This window comes from Nylanderia fulva, unplaced genomic scaffold, assembly GCF_048542155.1.
Source record: "Nylanderia fulva isolate GAGA-0341 unplaced genomic scaffold, ASM4854215v1 Scaffold20, whole genome shotgun sequence".
In the NCBI taxonomy this organism is placed as follows: domain Eukaryota; kingdom Metazoa; phylum Arthropoda; class Insecta; order Hymenoptera; family Formicidae; genus Nylanderia; species Nylanderia fulva.
The window spans coordinates 3,104,887-3,121,046 of record NW_028190264.1 but is presented as its reverse complement, the minus strand read 5'-3'; the positions used below and the strand labels follow the sequence as shown (position 1 = coordinate 3,121,046).

The following is a 16,160-nucleotide window of genomic DNA, read 5'->3' as shown; positions in this document are numbered from 1 at the left end:
TTATATATATAAAAGCGCATCGTTTTCTGCGCGTTTGCATCATTAGAAGGCACGATGTTTTATTGACTTTTCCATTAGTGGCGAATCATTGTTGCGCACGTGCGCGGTTATCATATACTCTACTAATTTATTTCTATTAACCATAAAATAGAAATTTTTCGGCCTTGCTTTAAGGTAATCCTGTTTCACGATACTCTGCTTCAAAATGTTTCTATTAATAGATCATTTACACATTGCCTTTTTTATTAATACAATATATTTTATTATAATGTAAGTGATAATAAAATTTATTTCGTGCTCTGTTTCTCATAGAAATTGAGTCGTCGCTTGTGTTAGATTAAATACAAACAAAGTATATTTCTACATTTTTTAATACAGCAAAATTAAATTTGGTTATTCTGAATAGATAGCATTTACTTAATTTTTTTTTATACCGAATAGTTAAGCAAATAGACAACTGTCTTTTTGCAATTATTGTACATGCATTTCTATGCAGATAATTTTATCAGATTCTACGAGACGTGCGAGTCTTATATCAAAGCATAAGAAATCTGATATATAGGTTTAATGAAATAATTGCATCAGTTAATATTCCTAATTGATCTTAAAATTTAGAGATGCTACCGTTTATATTCTTGTTAATTTTGATCTCACTGAAAACACAATTTGAATAAAGTTTGTTTGTCGCGGATATAAAAAATACAATCGCAATCACACGTTCGCTAATTAGTCGATCTTCTCGCTCGTTAGTGTCGAAGCGGCGGAAGCTGGATAAAATTAGAAATAATTAACGAAGTTAAACCTTCGCGAGCGGACGGGTCGAGAGGGAGTTTTAAAAGCCACCTGTAACTGTTATTACTTTTTCGTTTTCTCGGATCGTTCGCCACGCACGTATCTGCAAACAACGTCCTTGCCTTAAACGCAGTCTGTCTTTCCCCTTTTCAACGTAGAATCGTTCTCTCAGTCATTGCATCGCGATGCATCGCGCGCACGCGTGAGCGCAGCATGCGGCGATCAATCTTGAATCTTTTGAGTTTCCTTCGTGAAGAAACGAGCTTGGAATTCGATGATGTACATCTCGCGTTCATGGCGTACATCGATTAATCTTATGAAGTCCAGTCTATGATTATTCGATATTTAGAACGCAATACTGAAATATATATACATATATGCAATTGTAATTTACAATTTGCAATTTACACTCGAAAATTCATAATATAATACATAAAAGTTATGACTCTGCTCTTTTGTTTGAAAAATGTATCACAATTATTCACGAAGCTGCTGCTTTTTATATTCGTATCCATCTTTTTTCAGAATTTATGTACCATGATTTTTCAGAACTATGATTCTTATCTTATTCATTATTCTCGATTTTTGCGAAAGAATGGCACGGCGTAGGTCATCGCTTTTTTTTTTCCTCGCGAGCGACAGACACTCATTCTTTACTTAATTGCGAAAATCCGAGAGGTAGACCATCCCCGGCCTTTTGGATGCTACGCTCGGTTAATGCACCATCCCTGTCGCGCTCGGCAGTCCGGAAAACCGATGATTTTCTTTTTCCTTCTCTTTTTCCTATCCGCTAGCTTCCCACCAGCGTCTTTCTTCCTCGTTTCTCCGTTCGTTGCTTTTGGTGTTCACCGACACCGAAGAGAATTAGAAGCGCGGAGAACGTCGTCGCTGTGCGACGACGACTTCCATCCTTCTCTTTTCTACGTCCAGTCTCTTCCTTTTCCCTTCTTTCGCCTCTGTTATTCTCCACCTCGGTTCTCTTGCTACTCTATATCGGGGAGCCTCCATTAAATTCATTAGGCCATTAGTGGCTGCAACCCTCCAAGATGGCTCCCGTCGCCTGGCAACGCTCTGCTTCTCTACGTTCACCCTCTCTTCGCTTTTCTCTTTCTCTCTCCCTCTCTTTGCTTTTCCTCTATCTCTGTCCATTTCTCCCTATCTCTTGGATCCAATCTCTCTTTCCCTCGTTCTGCTCCTCTTGGTCCCTCCTTCTCTTTCTTTCTCTCTCCCCGAGAAATTCCGCTCACTCTCTAAAACGGGAGGGTCTTGGCGGGTGTAATTAGATTCAACGAGCGAGAAGAGGAAAGGGCGGAGGGTGGCTGTTAGGTTGGAAAAGGTGGTAGCCCAGAATGTTAGCCTGCTCTCGAGGTACGTCGTTGAAGAGGACCATTGCCAGAGGATAGCCAGAGGTTTCCCCGTTTTCCCTCACAATATCCTGACAACTCCCTTCATTCTTCTTTACCCGAACTCCCTTCCTCGGCGAGTCGGTTTTCGCGTACAGATACACATACACGCTTCCGGAATCGTTTGCTCTCGCACGGCGAATAATTTTATTATTACTCTACCACGGTATTCTTATTTTCCGTAAACAAGTTTTTTTTTTCGAATCAGTTTGAACGAAATGCTCGACGCTCAATATCATTATACGTCAATTAGTGTAATAATAATTGCGATAATTATTTTTTGTTTTATATTTGAAACATTTTTAGCAATCAAATAATTGTGTTTTATATCTGTCGATCGTAGTTATTATTAGACTCATATGTTTCTGAAAAAGAATATATAATTGCACGCATAGTTAAAGATACAAAAATATTATATACATGTATATATCAAATATTCATTACAATTATATGGATATAAATACTTGTGAACAAAAAATTATGAAAACCTATCATAAATTTTTTGTTTAGATAAATCGAATTTTAGAAATAACGAACGCACGAAGTTAACTTTAATTTATGAATCGATAATCGTGAAAAATTGAATTACGTCATGGATGCTTGTAAATATCTCGATTTCTGGAATGTAATTTTATCCTTCCACGTCAGAGATTGTCGTATAATATATATATATATATGGTGAAAACGCGATAAAGCGATAGCATAATTATGGGAAGATTAGGCAAGTCAAGACAACGGTGGACAGTGTTGCATCTCTAAACACGGGCCGGAACGCGCTCATACGAGCGGCTGTTTTCGGGGGTGGTAGAGCAAAGGGGACTCTTAAAATACTCCAAGAGCTTCTAAATCATGGAGGCTTAGTCGCCGTCGTTTGCGAGCAGGGATTACCTACCTTACTTCAAAGTGCCCTGCAGGTGCAGGCTCTCCGTTTCGAATCCTCTTCCACGACAGAACGTTGAATCATGATGCGTCAGTCGCACTTAACGACACCGTTTCGTACGTGCTCGTCGAATGCGCGCTTTTTTTTATCCCGACAGTCGTCCCTTCCTCCTGCTGTCACTATCGGAGGTATCGCGCACGAAACTCACACTGTGGCATTCCGATTTAACACTCGGTACGCACGATGAAATATTTTGCGAAATGTCAGACATTCCGAAATAATATATGTGCTTTCCGAATTACTTGAATCAACTCGCTTTTCTTACAAATAAGAATTAATAAAGTACACTCTAAAATTACTTGATTCACCATCCCGAAATAAGCATTAATTCAATTCGAATTACTTGTTAACGTCTCCACCCCGAGTTTTAAGAGCATTCCTCAGTCAAATACGAGCGAATTTAAACGCGTTGTTATTTTCGTATTGCAAAGCATTCCGGTTTCATATACCCGGGCGAGTCAAAATATTCGGAAGCGCCGCGGCTAACGATTACCATACGAATTAAATACGGGTAGAAATGCGTGTAGAGAGAGAGAGAGAGAGAAAGCGGGTTCTCTCCCCGAGGCGACGAGGCAACGTCATTTCATTTTCGCGGCAAACGAAGCCGAGGAAGAATTCTCCCAATTCTCTAAGCCTCCGCCCTAAGCCCTCAATTTCACTAGAGTAAAAGCTCAATGGAAAGCGTGATAAAATGGCTTCTTATTCCCGCGTTTATATTCAATCTCGATGCCGACGCCGCAGGCACAAAGGGCTCCATTTGAAACACGTTAGTCGATGCCGTATACGCCGGATAGACAGATACATACGCGCGCACACACACATACGTAATGGGAGAGGAGAGAATCGCGGTGATGCATTATGTAGTACCTCGCTGATCCTTATATGCATCTATGCATGGGTTCCACGACGCACCAACTTTATAGGCGTGCTGTACCAAGACACTTACCAGTGGTGCGAGCCGTTAACGTAACCGCAGACATATTCTGTCAATATATCTTCCATGTGTCTGGAAAAAAATCTTTTTGACAATTGGAGTGTATTTTTCCCTCCCTCTCGTCTTTTCGAGACCAGCATCGATCGCGAAAATGTTTTAGCAGACTTGTATATTTTTTCAAGAAACTAAATATACTCTTTTCTTAATTTACTATAGTAATTATGGTTCTTTCATTATTTTTAGAAAGCAAGAAATGTAATTTTTGTGAAATTTTTAAAGTGATGTTTTTGTATTTTTTTTTAAATTTCTCTTTGATAATCTCAAATTATTACTGTGTTGTAGTTTTGTACAACCATAATTCCAAATATTTATACAATTTTAATATAATATTGGTGAGAAGGATCTATTATTTTTACACAAATTTAGGAGCCTTTTATATTCATTTAATCACTTGAAGTATCGCATCGCTCTTGTTTGAAAGAAAATGCGGGTACAGTTCAATTTTATGGCAACGTGCATACGTAAGTACATCGTTTCACACTCTGTCTGATTGCTACGCGCGAAGACAATCGGCTTTGCCATAGACCGATTGACGTTGGCTTCCAGATGTTACAATTATAATGGAGTAAATAAAGTTGCCGAAATGCTAGTTGATTTTTTGAAACGATAATTATATTCTTTCATGCACGCGCACATTCGTTAATCCTATTATTTTACTTTTCTGAGTGTATCGCGATAAAAATGTTTACAATGTGCGAGATTTTGTGCGTAATATTAAGAAATGTTCTATTATATGTCTGCATTAATATTTTTGACTTTTTGAAGAATAAATAATAAATAATCATATTTTAGTATATGAATTAGTATAATATATTTAATTTAATGGAGACAATTGAAAAAACACTCACCAATATATTATTAAAAAATGTAAATAAATATAGTTAAAATAATTATATAAAAATAGATTTAGACAGATAATAAATTGCCCAACTTGTCAACGAATCGAATAACAATTTTTTAATGAAAATTAGTCATCCAATTTATTTTCAAACATAAAACACATTATTTTTTCGCTAATGAGTTTCTTAATACCAAACTATGATACAACACAAACTAGTTGAAGCAACTTTGAAAGTTGAGAACGGTTCGCTTGATTCGACGGCACCATCGGGTCGCGTACCGGCAATAAATAACACCCGAGATCTACTCTTTATGATATATGCGAGATATAGTATAGTGTGCAATAGTTATATAGCGTGCAATAGTTTGCATACAGGATACAACAAGAAAAGAAAAGTGGAAAAAAAAAATAACTTTCGCGCAGAAAGTAAAATCAAGCAGTTTTTACAGTCACGTCATTGAGTCATCAGGCGAATTATTGAAACGATAATTTTCTTTGATAATAATAATTAGAAAAACAAAAGCACACACGCTTGATACATCAAAGAAAGTCAATATTATACAAAAGTATTAATGTTAAACGTGTCGTGCGTCATTAATTTTTTTCAGCATCATTCTAGCTACATTACTGACCTTGGCTACGCGAGTTGACAAGATCAGTAACGACGAAAGTGCGAGGAAGGTTTGCGCGAATCTATTATAAATGCGTTAGTTACGCCAATGCATAAGAGCGGCGATAAGGTTCGTATAGTGATGTTAGCGCAGATATGCGGCCCGGTATCTTTATTACCCTTCGCGAGACACGTTGCTCAAGTTAATGTTAATTGCCATTTTATCTTACTCAGACGCCTGATATTTTGACCGCGTGATTCTCGCAAACTTTATGGTGCGCAAATGAGAGAGGCGACAGGAGAGAAAACTCTCGTTTCAATAATCGAGATGTATACCTTGAAATATTAATTCTTGAGAATAATTATAGAAGAAATAAAAATACATATTTTTATATTTTTGCTTCATTTTTCTTTTCGATCCGGATGTTGATTCAACATCCAGGGTGTCTAGCAATCAGGGAAATCTGGAAAACCGGGGATTGTCAGGGAATTTTAATTAAATCTGGAATTGTCAGGGAAAAGTCAGAAAATTTTACTATTTATCTGGATTTTTTCACATTATTTTACATTTGTCTCAAAAATTGAATTTTTTATTAAATAAATATAAACTTTTCCTTGACTCTCAGCACGCTAATTTTCGGTGTTGTTAAAAATCGATTCATCTACAGCGTGTTCGTTAATTTATATTTTCATCGTCGTGTTATTTTATTTCAATGTGTTTGATAGAGATAAAAATTTAATATAATATAAATAAAAAAGGTGATTATTTAAATAGTTTATAGTGACATGTTTGTTTCGATTATCGTACATAATGTAGATTGCATAATCGATTTAAATTTTTGTTTTAACTTCCAAACCTTTTTATCGTTGACAAAAATATCTCAAGGATTTCATAGTTTAACATTTAATTGATTTATCACATAGATATATGCAAATTATATATATTTGGAAAAAATAATACTAAAAAGTGAGGGAAAAAATTCATTTCTGATGTTGGAAAATCTGAAAAAATCAGGGAATTTTTTTCATTGAATCTGCTGGACACCTTGGATAAGTCGTCGCGGACGCTAAACGTAATTATAGTAGAAATATAGATAGATGGATTGTGAGGGAAGGAAAAATTATATATACGGCGACGTATCAATCGTAATATTTGTTTACTCGAGCTCGAGCGACATATATAATATATATATATATATATATATATGTATGGCGACGCCTCGGAGTAGAGAAAGAGATCGTCGCCCCATGGGAGACCGAGTATGCCGTAAGTAAAAACAACGTATTCACGAGGCTGTATCGGATTTTATTCCGCGGGTAAATCCTCGAATCTCGGCGGACCCGTGTCTCTCTGTCTTTGCATCCCCGTCTTTCGCTCCCTCGCGATTCATCCCACCGCGTGATGGTCCTTAACCCTCCTTCGTTCTTCTCTCTCTTCTTGTCGTCCGCGCGCGCTTTCACTTCGCGGAAAGAAGTTTCGGGAATTACGGCGACTGCTCGTAAGCCGACGAAGACGATGACAGCCCCGGTGCGTCTTTCTACCGACGAAGGTCATTTCGTCGGAGAAACGTGGATGGCCCACCCTAGTCTAGTTGGTTGGTCTCATCTCTTTCCATCCTCCTTCTCTTCTCCTCCTGCTCTTCCCAGTCTCTCGTTTTCCTGCCACGTCTCGCCGAAGCTCGTCCGTATTCAAATGCTCGGTCGGGGATGCACGAAGGCGGACGAGAACCGAATTACCTGCCCTGAATTGGAGAACGGCGTAGGGACGGGGGAGAACTCGTTGTTACGAAGCGAGGCGAGAAGAAAGTAGGACGTCTGATGGAGAGAAGGTTCCCCCTTTCATTTCTTTTCCGCGAAATTTAGTATCATGCGGTTCAAAATTCTATCCAAATATATATATATATATGAAATGAATTGTGTTTGATATCATTTTAATACGACGTACGACGCAAAGTATTATTACATTTTTTTCCAAAACAAACGCGGAAATAGAGAATCGAAAAAGAACAATTATTTTTTCCTCGAATTTATTATCAAACAGAATATCTTTATTAATATATTATTAAATATGACAAGAGTAGAAGGTTTTTCTGAATTCTCTTTTCTGGCCGCAAATGTTGTAGAGCGAAGAAGTTTGTCACGCTCGGAGATTTTTGAGGAAAAAAGTGTCGTATGGCGTGTACGAATGATAAGATTACGGAAGAAGATAAGTCGCGGAAAGATAAAGTATTCTTTGTACATTGGACTTACACAATTAAGAGAAATTTAAGCAGCACGAGATCTTGTTGAGTTCTCGAAAGACAAAAAAAAAGTACCGATAACTTTGCATTCGCGATAATAATCAAGACTACGTTTAGCTTATCACGCGCAATATGAATCGATGTAATTGTGCTATGATTAACGCATATTACTTCTTTATTATTCATCGGATATTAATAAAATTGGCGTCGTGTTTTTAAAACGCGACTGTCATATACATATACATATACGCATAATAGGGAACATACGGGCTGCGCAACATCTTATAACTGCTGCGCCATTAACGGGGCACCACGATCATTGTAATATACGTTTAGTTTAGTTTAGCTAGAGCGCACGAGGGTGATTGCGAGCCACCGACCCCTTGCGAGGGTGCATAATTTATCGCCGCGTCCCAACCACCGTAATGCAATACGTTACATGCATGTGGATTCCACGTAGGTTATCGATACTCCCTCAATGTCCGAGGGGCATAACTAACTATCTATAAATAGCGCGATCATGTATCGGCATTCATTGCCCGTTATATCTCTCCCCATTTCGCCTTCTATTCGGCAACATAACACGCAAACGCGAGGAGCGATATAAAAGTATTATCGTCGCGTTACGAGGTGTACATAGTATACACCTCTGCCGCGGATATCATTTTTTTATGTCGACGTCATAACTCGAGAATTTTTATTTAAATGAAAGAGTCAATTCTAAAATCATCAAAGTTGCCAGAGATCGCGAACCGATTGAAATATAAAAAAAAATATATATATAATCGACGAAGTCGCGTATGGGTAAGAGGGTGCATAGTTTCGAGACACGTTGCTTTTTAGAATAGAATTGGTTTTTATTGTGACTAGATTACAAACGGGGCCTTTTTACGGCGCTTCAATATCGCCCAGTAGGAACGTTTACACGTAGTGAGTGAGGTGACAAACGGGAATGAAGAAACATTCTGACGTGACGTTACGGATCACCCACCGCAGGGACTGGGATATGTGATTACGACGAACATTTGTACGACATTGGGATTCATACAAAATAGCGGTCGTTTCTTACGCCTATCTTACGTGACTATGTCTCATCGATCTCTCTTTACGGCGATCGACCACTCGCTATCGACTTTTCGAAGTCGATCGATTCGTGTCGTGTGCTTCGTCGTCGTTTCACTCTCGAAATCTCTCCTCTCTCGATGCATTACACAACACATTCCCCCGTTATATATAATAATTTATACAATTATCCATGACCTCGACGCGCGGCATATAATCATTCTATACATATGCAATATTTTTGGGTTTAACTTTGGCTTTGGTTTTTTTCTCTCACACAAATCTGTGTGATCCGTCAAATAATAAGCTACTTATAAAAATAGGATATTTTGTTGTGAATTACGTTAACGCTTCTCTAATTGCACAATCAAGGGATATACGTATATATAAGTTAAACGCTGGCGCTGGAACGATAAGAGTATGAAGAGAAAAATTCGACGGACTTTTGAAAAATCCAATTGCACGCGTCGCGCGAGGATGCTGTGAATATTGTGTGTTTTAATAATTATTCGACGATACTAATCCATATTTATAACGTACGCCTAATCGATAGAATACTCCTTGTTGCATACACTGTACAATCCGTATAATTCGCTCGCTTATACTTACAGCCTACAAGATTTTTGGTATTCTGTTTAAATAATCGTTATTATCATCATTACAATGTAACAGTTTTTTTTGGTATACAGTTACGCCCCGCGCATAAAGAGCCGGTATTTCTACTATACATATATCTACAGAATAGTGAGTACGTGATCTTATTTAGCGCCATTGTTCTTTGCTTAGAAATTAACCCCCCAAATTTTTGCGTATCGAGAAACCAAAATTATTAAAGCATACATCGTATACAATTAGCGCATATATAACTTGCGAGGAAACATACCTCTTTTCTCGTTCCTTCCAATGAAATAATATTACATGTTTATTTATTGCGACATATATACAATAGCATCGTTAATATATATATTTATATATATATGTATAATGAATATATTATATTTACCGAATTAAAAATATTGAAAAGAAGATCGAGGGGCTAAATCATATTTTTCATCGCGGCGAAAGTTTAATATTTGTACTCCATCAACGTTTATTTGCCTTGAAGAATATATACGAGTCCGATGAACTCGCCGAACTTGTAGTTTGCCGAATACGACCGACGTAGTTGATTGCTCGCGTAATACCTCGTATTTACAACGTAAGCAAATGTTCCTCGACTGTAAGTTTTGTTAACATTGTCGCAGACACTGATTCCTTACCGTTTCTCTAATTCTCAATTTTCACCACGAGAACGAAAATTATTAGTCGCATCTCTCTCGGTAGAATTGATTTTAAAAAAATTTCGAATTCCGCGACGAAGCTTGCATTATTTCCGATTCCAATCGAGCATCGATTAACACGACTCTGTATCTTTATGAATTTTATAAAGACACATGAGAGAGACTTGTAAAAAAAAATTCTTTTCCGGTTCATATATTTTACAATCGATCTCCGGCAGAGATACGAATTCTAGTAAACCTACTAGAATTAAAGAATGATTTTGCGCCGTATTAGTTAGACATTTGAGAACGAGACCTCGCGAAAGAATAAAATTTGACTAGCCTCAATCATCGTCCCTCGGTAAGGACAGCGTCTGCGAACCGGATGCGATCGGCGGCGTCGTCCAACAGTCGAACAACGACGGCCAGTAGCTGGTGGCGGTGGTCGCGTGCTGCCAATATCCGGTCAATCCGGTCCCACTTCCCGTAGCCGTACCCGGTCCGCCTACGCCGATGCCAACCCCTACGCCGATACCACCCGCGGCGGCTGCCACGACCTGCTCCGGATTGACCATACTACTCGCCTCGATAACACCTCTCTCGTCCACCTCTAGCTTCTGGTCCGCCGCGGCACCGTCCTCGTCGTACATGAGGTAATGCGGATGCGAGGTCGTCGACGACGGCGTCGACGACAGCGTCGGCGAGGCAGCGGACCTAGGCCTGGGTCACTCTTGCGATCTCAGCTGATTGTCGCTCGGCTGAGCGGAAACCGCGGCGCCGGAAGTCGGCACCACTTGATTATTACCACCGCCTCCGCCGCCGCCGCTGAGAGAACTCCCGGAATTCGGATTCGTCACGCTGTGGTGATGGGGGCTAGAGGTAGCCCCCGCTTCGCCTCAGACTTGGGCCCTGGCGGTAGCGTTAGCGTGCGCCTCGGGACCACCCGGGGAATGAGGATTCGCCCCAGCAGCCGTCGTTAACGCGTACTGACAGGCGTTCAAACTACCGCCGCCACCTCCGCCGACCGACGACGCTCTTGAGCTGACAGGACTTATACTTCCCGCCGTGGTACCACCGGTGGCACCACCCGCGCTGAAGGTACCTCCGTAGCCGCTGCTGTGCTGCTTCGCTTTCATACGCAGCGACGCGATACTGCTGGATGTCATCACCGTGCAGGTCTCGGGGGATCGATGATGCGGCGTGTAAACCGGAGGTCCGTACGGATGATGCGGCGCAGCCGGCGCCGCGTATGGACACGCGGCACCGGACGCGGCGACTGGAGAACTCGCGACACCCAGACCGGAACCCATGCCCGGTAATATGGACGTGGCCGCCTGGCCGACCGACACCGACATGCCGCCCACGTGGCTGCCCGCGACCGACGTCGCCGCGGCGTTGAAGGGATTCACCGGACTGACCTGCGCGTGATGATGATGGTGCGACGCCGTAGGCACCACCGAGCCCAGAGTATTCATCCAGGGGAAGCTCTTGCCGCTTAACGGCGACGGCACCTTCGCCGCCCAGTTGTTGTACGTGCTGTACGAACTGTAGAGGTCTGGGTCCGGGAAGGGTTGCGCGATGAAGCCGTTCAGGCTGGCCGTGCTGAAGCCGGATTTGAAGTCCGCCGCGGCCTGCGCGGCGGCGTTCATCGCGTTACGCTCTTTCTTCCGCCATTTCGCCCGCCGGTTCTTGAACCAGACCTAGAAGCAGAAAAGCGTAGCGTCGCCAAATTTAATTCATTGTAATACGATATAGAGATATGTCACAGTCTGGTGAATTTCGAGCTTTAGGGATTTAAGAAACCCTGCGATTTATTTCCTCATCGTTAGGTAAATATTTTTTCGTACGGCTCGTCTATACATCGAGCATGAGCGGTAGTGAAGAAGGAAAGGCGTAATAACCGTAGAGTTTCTTGCCAGAGATTTCGCGAGCGCTCGCACGCCACGGGTTATTAGTCACGAGCGCAACGAAGAAAGCAACGGGCGGCGATTCCGCTCCGTGGTAGACGGTAGGCGAGTTCCCGAGACAAATAGCAAGAAAACCCCGGCGAACTCCTCCATCCTGAAATATGACGGCGTTAATTCAAGGCGGCCCTTCTCTCCCGCGCTCGATACCACGGCGAACTTCGTCAGCCGTTTCCACCCTCTTCCCATCCCTTCGCTCGTCCTTCAACCTCGAACCCACCTCGGAGTCCTCCGACTACGTCGTCTCTCTTTCTCGCCGTTTTCGTTCCCCGCTTGTCCCCAACAATTATACGGATGGTTGCGCTCAGATACACGTCGCTCTCGCGTAACTGTAAGGCAAGGGGCGGGAAAATGCGACATACGAAGGGTCGCGGCGCGTAAGTATTCGATGAAGGGAGGGTTGGTTAGAGCGAGCGGGAAGGTAGCTATATAGGGAGGAAGGAACGAAGGATGGTACCGAGGATGAAGCAATGCTGAAGGAGGTCGGGAGAATACTCCGTAAGATGGATGGCCCTACGATCACGCCGTGGAAACGCTAAGAGGCGCGACGCCGGGTCATTGAAAGTAGGGGCGGAAGACTAGCTAATGAAGAATAATGTCCTTTCCTCTCGACGATTATTCCCGGAATGTCGCGTAACAGCTCGAATTTGTTAGTAGCCTCGATTACGTAACTGGAATAATTTTGTGAAATGTGCAGGCGGAGAGACGCATCAGAAATTCATTGAGATTTTAATGTAAAATCTCACCCGCTGATTTATGCTCGCTTTATATACCAGATCCTTTCAGTTGTAAAGAGAAGCAGTTATTCTTATTATAACATCGTTTTTTCTCGATATATTAATCGATATTACTATCATTGTTATTACTTTTGCTATGAAATCTTTATTTTTGACCCGAAAGCTTTATACGTATAGGCGTGTCTCTTTTTTTTTGCGTCGATAAGCCGCACGAGGAACATCATTGAATTTTACGAAGCGGCCCCGGTAGCCGCGAGACGCCATGGGCGACGACGGTAAGCCAGGAGGGAGTAAACTCGATAGGACAGAGAATGGTACGGCGGGCGAAAGATGCCGCGACTCGAGAATCAATAAACTCTCTCGCGCAAAGGCGCACCCGTGTACACACAAGAGAGAGGTGCCGCGCCCATAAAGTTTAACAGCGCCACGGAATCTCGACTAACACCACGTGGAACCATCGGGAGAATCGTAATGTCTCTGATTCATAAGATCGTAAATTTGACGAATGTAGTATATGCTCACAAATCCCGAGCGGAGACCATCGCTTGACCGACTAGATTCCAGCTATGATCTTTCGCGAATGTAATAAATAAACGCGCTTATGGCGAGTGTTATTTGTATCCCGATAATAATTTAAAATACCTATTTTCAACCAAATTGAGCTGTGATATATCAAATCTGTTTCCTCAACTGCAAGTTTTTTTTTTTTTTTTCTATCAATAAGGCTAACATAGAGAGGCGCGATTATAAAACACATTCGTCTGTCACAAGAATCTGCATTTCTCTTGGCGATTAATCGAGATCACGGAGGCGGCGCGTGTCCAATCGATTTCTCGACAGCGTCGAAAGATGTCAAAGTACGGCGTGGCGCGGCGGTCCGGTACGGAGAGAGACGCGATAAATCGAATCCGCTGTTTCCCGCCTGGCTCGGAGAACAATGGCCCCGTCACGTCATTCAGGCAATAAAACCTCATCAAATCACGACCCCTCGCCACCGTGTAAGCCTCTCGCTCGCTCTCGCTCGCTCGCGCGCGCGCGCGCGCGCGCTCGGCTCAATCTACGAAAGCTTATATAAATGTAATGAGACCGTGACCGGGGGTGCCTCATCAATCACACCCCCTACGGCACCCTCCGTTCCATCGGCGGCGTCGCTCTCCTCTTCTACGGTCGTCTTCCGCGCCGCACATACGTTTACGTGCTACATAGACACCCTCGAACGCCGGCCCGTCCGTGGTAATCCCGTGACTTAACATCGGGCTCTCCGAGTAACCGCGATTTGTTCCATTGCGCTCAGAAGTTGCGCGCCACGCCGCGCCGTTAGTTCCTCGGTCAAGAGAGAGAGTCTTATAGCCGGAGCCTTACTTGGAGCCCAGCTCTCTCGAGTAAGACCTATTTAAACGGAACGGTTTCCGAAGGATATCTTATCGAGCCGGAGCATTATTTTATGGCGTTTCTACTGTTTATACTTGCTTTACGTGATTACGATATTTATCATTATTTTAGCGATGAAATAGAATTAAGATCGAAAAATTATTTCATTAAAAAATACTATTTGTGCCAAGAAAATTGACTTAAGGGGCATGAGCTATAGTATTTGATAATAGAAACTTGTAGTTTTAGAATATAGATGATGCATTTCAGACACTATGTTATATTCTACAGCACACCACTGTATTTACTGCACACTGCAATATAACTTGAAATGTTTAGATTCATTAAGTCTTGAAATATGTGTGCAAGAGGAATTTTTTACACTGGACTTAATCAACTGATTTATTTCGAAAAGACTATATATTTTTCAAAACTCGTTATTTTTTTTCGAAATCGTTTTTATATTATGTAATCTAAAAAAGCAATAAATATAATATAATTACAGTAATCTTATCACAAATGTGTATTATAACTTTGTGGAAGAGCTCTATAGCCAAGAAAAATTAATTCTCAGCTTTCAAAACTTAGCTATACACATACCACCTTTTAAAGCATGAATATCTAATATAGAATAAAAAGTTATTATCCTGATTACTTTTTGTTATATTATTCAAGTTTTGAAAATTAATTTTTTTACCTATAAAACTCTTTTGAAAAATTATAAGACATTTGTAATATGATTAGTGTAATCTGAAAAAATGTAAGACAAAATAAATATTACATTTGTTATTTTTTTATTTTACGTATTGTTTTTTTGAAAATATGTAATATTTTCCGAATAAATTAGTAATTGAGCCTTTCTTTTACATCACATAAATTCGCTATAACAAATAAATAAAAAAAATCATCAAATATTTCATACATATGAAAAGATCAATACTTTCGATGAACCTTGTAGTTTAGAACGATGATAGATACACAATGTGTATATATAACATTCGCGAAATCAATAGACATTTATCATAGATTCATGTCGACAAATCTCCTCGATGGTTAATTATTATTACAAATGCAAATGACAAGAATGTCTAAACGACACATTTCTCAAAAATAAAAAAACTTTTCAGTCTATATTGATTGGAATGCAAACTGAAAAAGTTCTCAAGTATCTTTGCTGCGCAAATGTAAACAAGAAAATATATAAATATCTCGAACGTGGCGTGAGAAATCGCAGTTCCTTTACGTTTTTGCGTCTAGATTAACGATCTCGCCCATTCCGTGCGAGAAATGTTCGCGTGAGTTCGTGCGAATTCGCAAGACGAAGAAGGGGGTTGAAAGGAGAGAGAGAGAAGAGCCGAAGGACGAGCCTGAAAGGAGGAAGTTGCGGGTGGCGGTAGAAGGGAGAGCAACCTGACATTCGTAGGGTGTAGGGTGGAGATAGCGATGGTGGTCGCATCGGAGGGGAAAACCCCGAGAGGGAGTCCGAGGGAAGGTTAGTCCTGGGAGAGAATGGGAGGAAGAGAGATGCATGAACGAGGAAACGGAAGTGGAGGTGGAGGAGGATAATATTGATCCCCTCGTAGCCCCGCCCCTCCTCGCCCAGCCGACGCCATCATTATATTATCCACCATCCCTCCGTCTCCGTTTCCCGACGTATGCGCACCTCTTGAAACTCGCGAAACTGTCCTGGCGCGCATGTTGTCCTATGTGCTCGAAGAGGAACCTTTCGAAAAGGGAGAGATATATGAAGGCTTCTTCAGGTACGTCTTCTAGATACGTTCCTAGAGATCGCGATCCTCTTCGTCTTCGCCACTTTCTTAACTTTCCTTCGCCATCCGCCCCTTTTGCAACCCCTACGTCTTTTCACATCGGAGGAACGAAAAGCGTCGCTCTGGTCACGGAGAATTCGCGCGGCAGGTTGCCCGAAAATCTTGGTAGAGAGAGAGA

General features: G+C 41.4%; 2 protein-coding genes across 3 annotated transcripts in view; both read right to left on the bottom strand.

The window, feature by feature from the left end:
- Nucleotides 1-8,656: 8,656 nt before the first annotated feature.
- On the bottom strand, nucleotides 8,657-10,807 carry LOC114944183 (uncharacterized). Its single transcript, XM_029319976.2, has one exon. It carries the CDS (start codon nucleotides 10,789-10,791, stop codon nucleotides 10,486-10,488), a length of 306 nt encoding a protein of 101 aa, XP_029175809.1. The 5' UTR covers nucleotides 10,792-10,807; the 3' UTR covers nucleotides 8,657-10,485.
- A 230-nt stretch (nucleotides 10,808-11,037) lies between these two features.
- The window catches only part of Ptx1 (pituitary homeobox homolog Ptx1), a 30,942-nt gene continuing 25,819 nt past the window's right edge, over nucleotides 11,038-16,160 (bottom strand). For both annotated transcript variants that reach the window (XM_029319965.2, XM_085482371.1), the window contains exon 4: nucleotides 11,038-11,841. In XM_029319965.2, coding sequence (XP_029175798.2) covers nucleotides 11,038-11,841 — 804 coding nt within the window. The remainder of the gene's footprint in view (nucleotides 11,842-16,160) is intronic.

Coding starts and splice junctions, on each gene's coding strand:
- LOC114944183 (XM_029319976.2), bottom strand. CDS start 10,791: ATGTACGACGAGGACGGTGCCGCGGCGGACCAGAAGCTAGAGGTGGAC.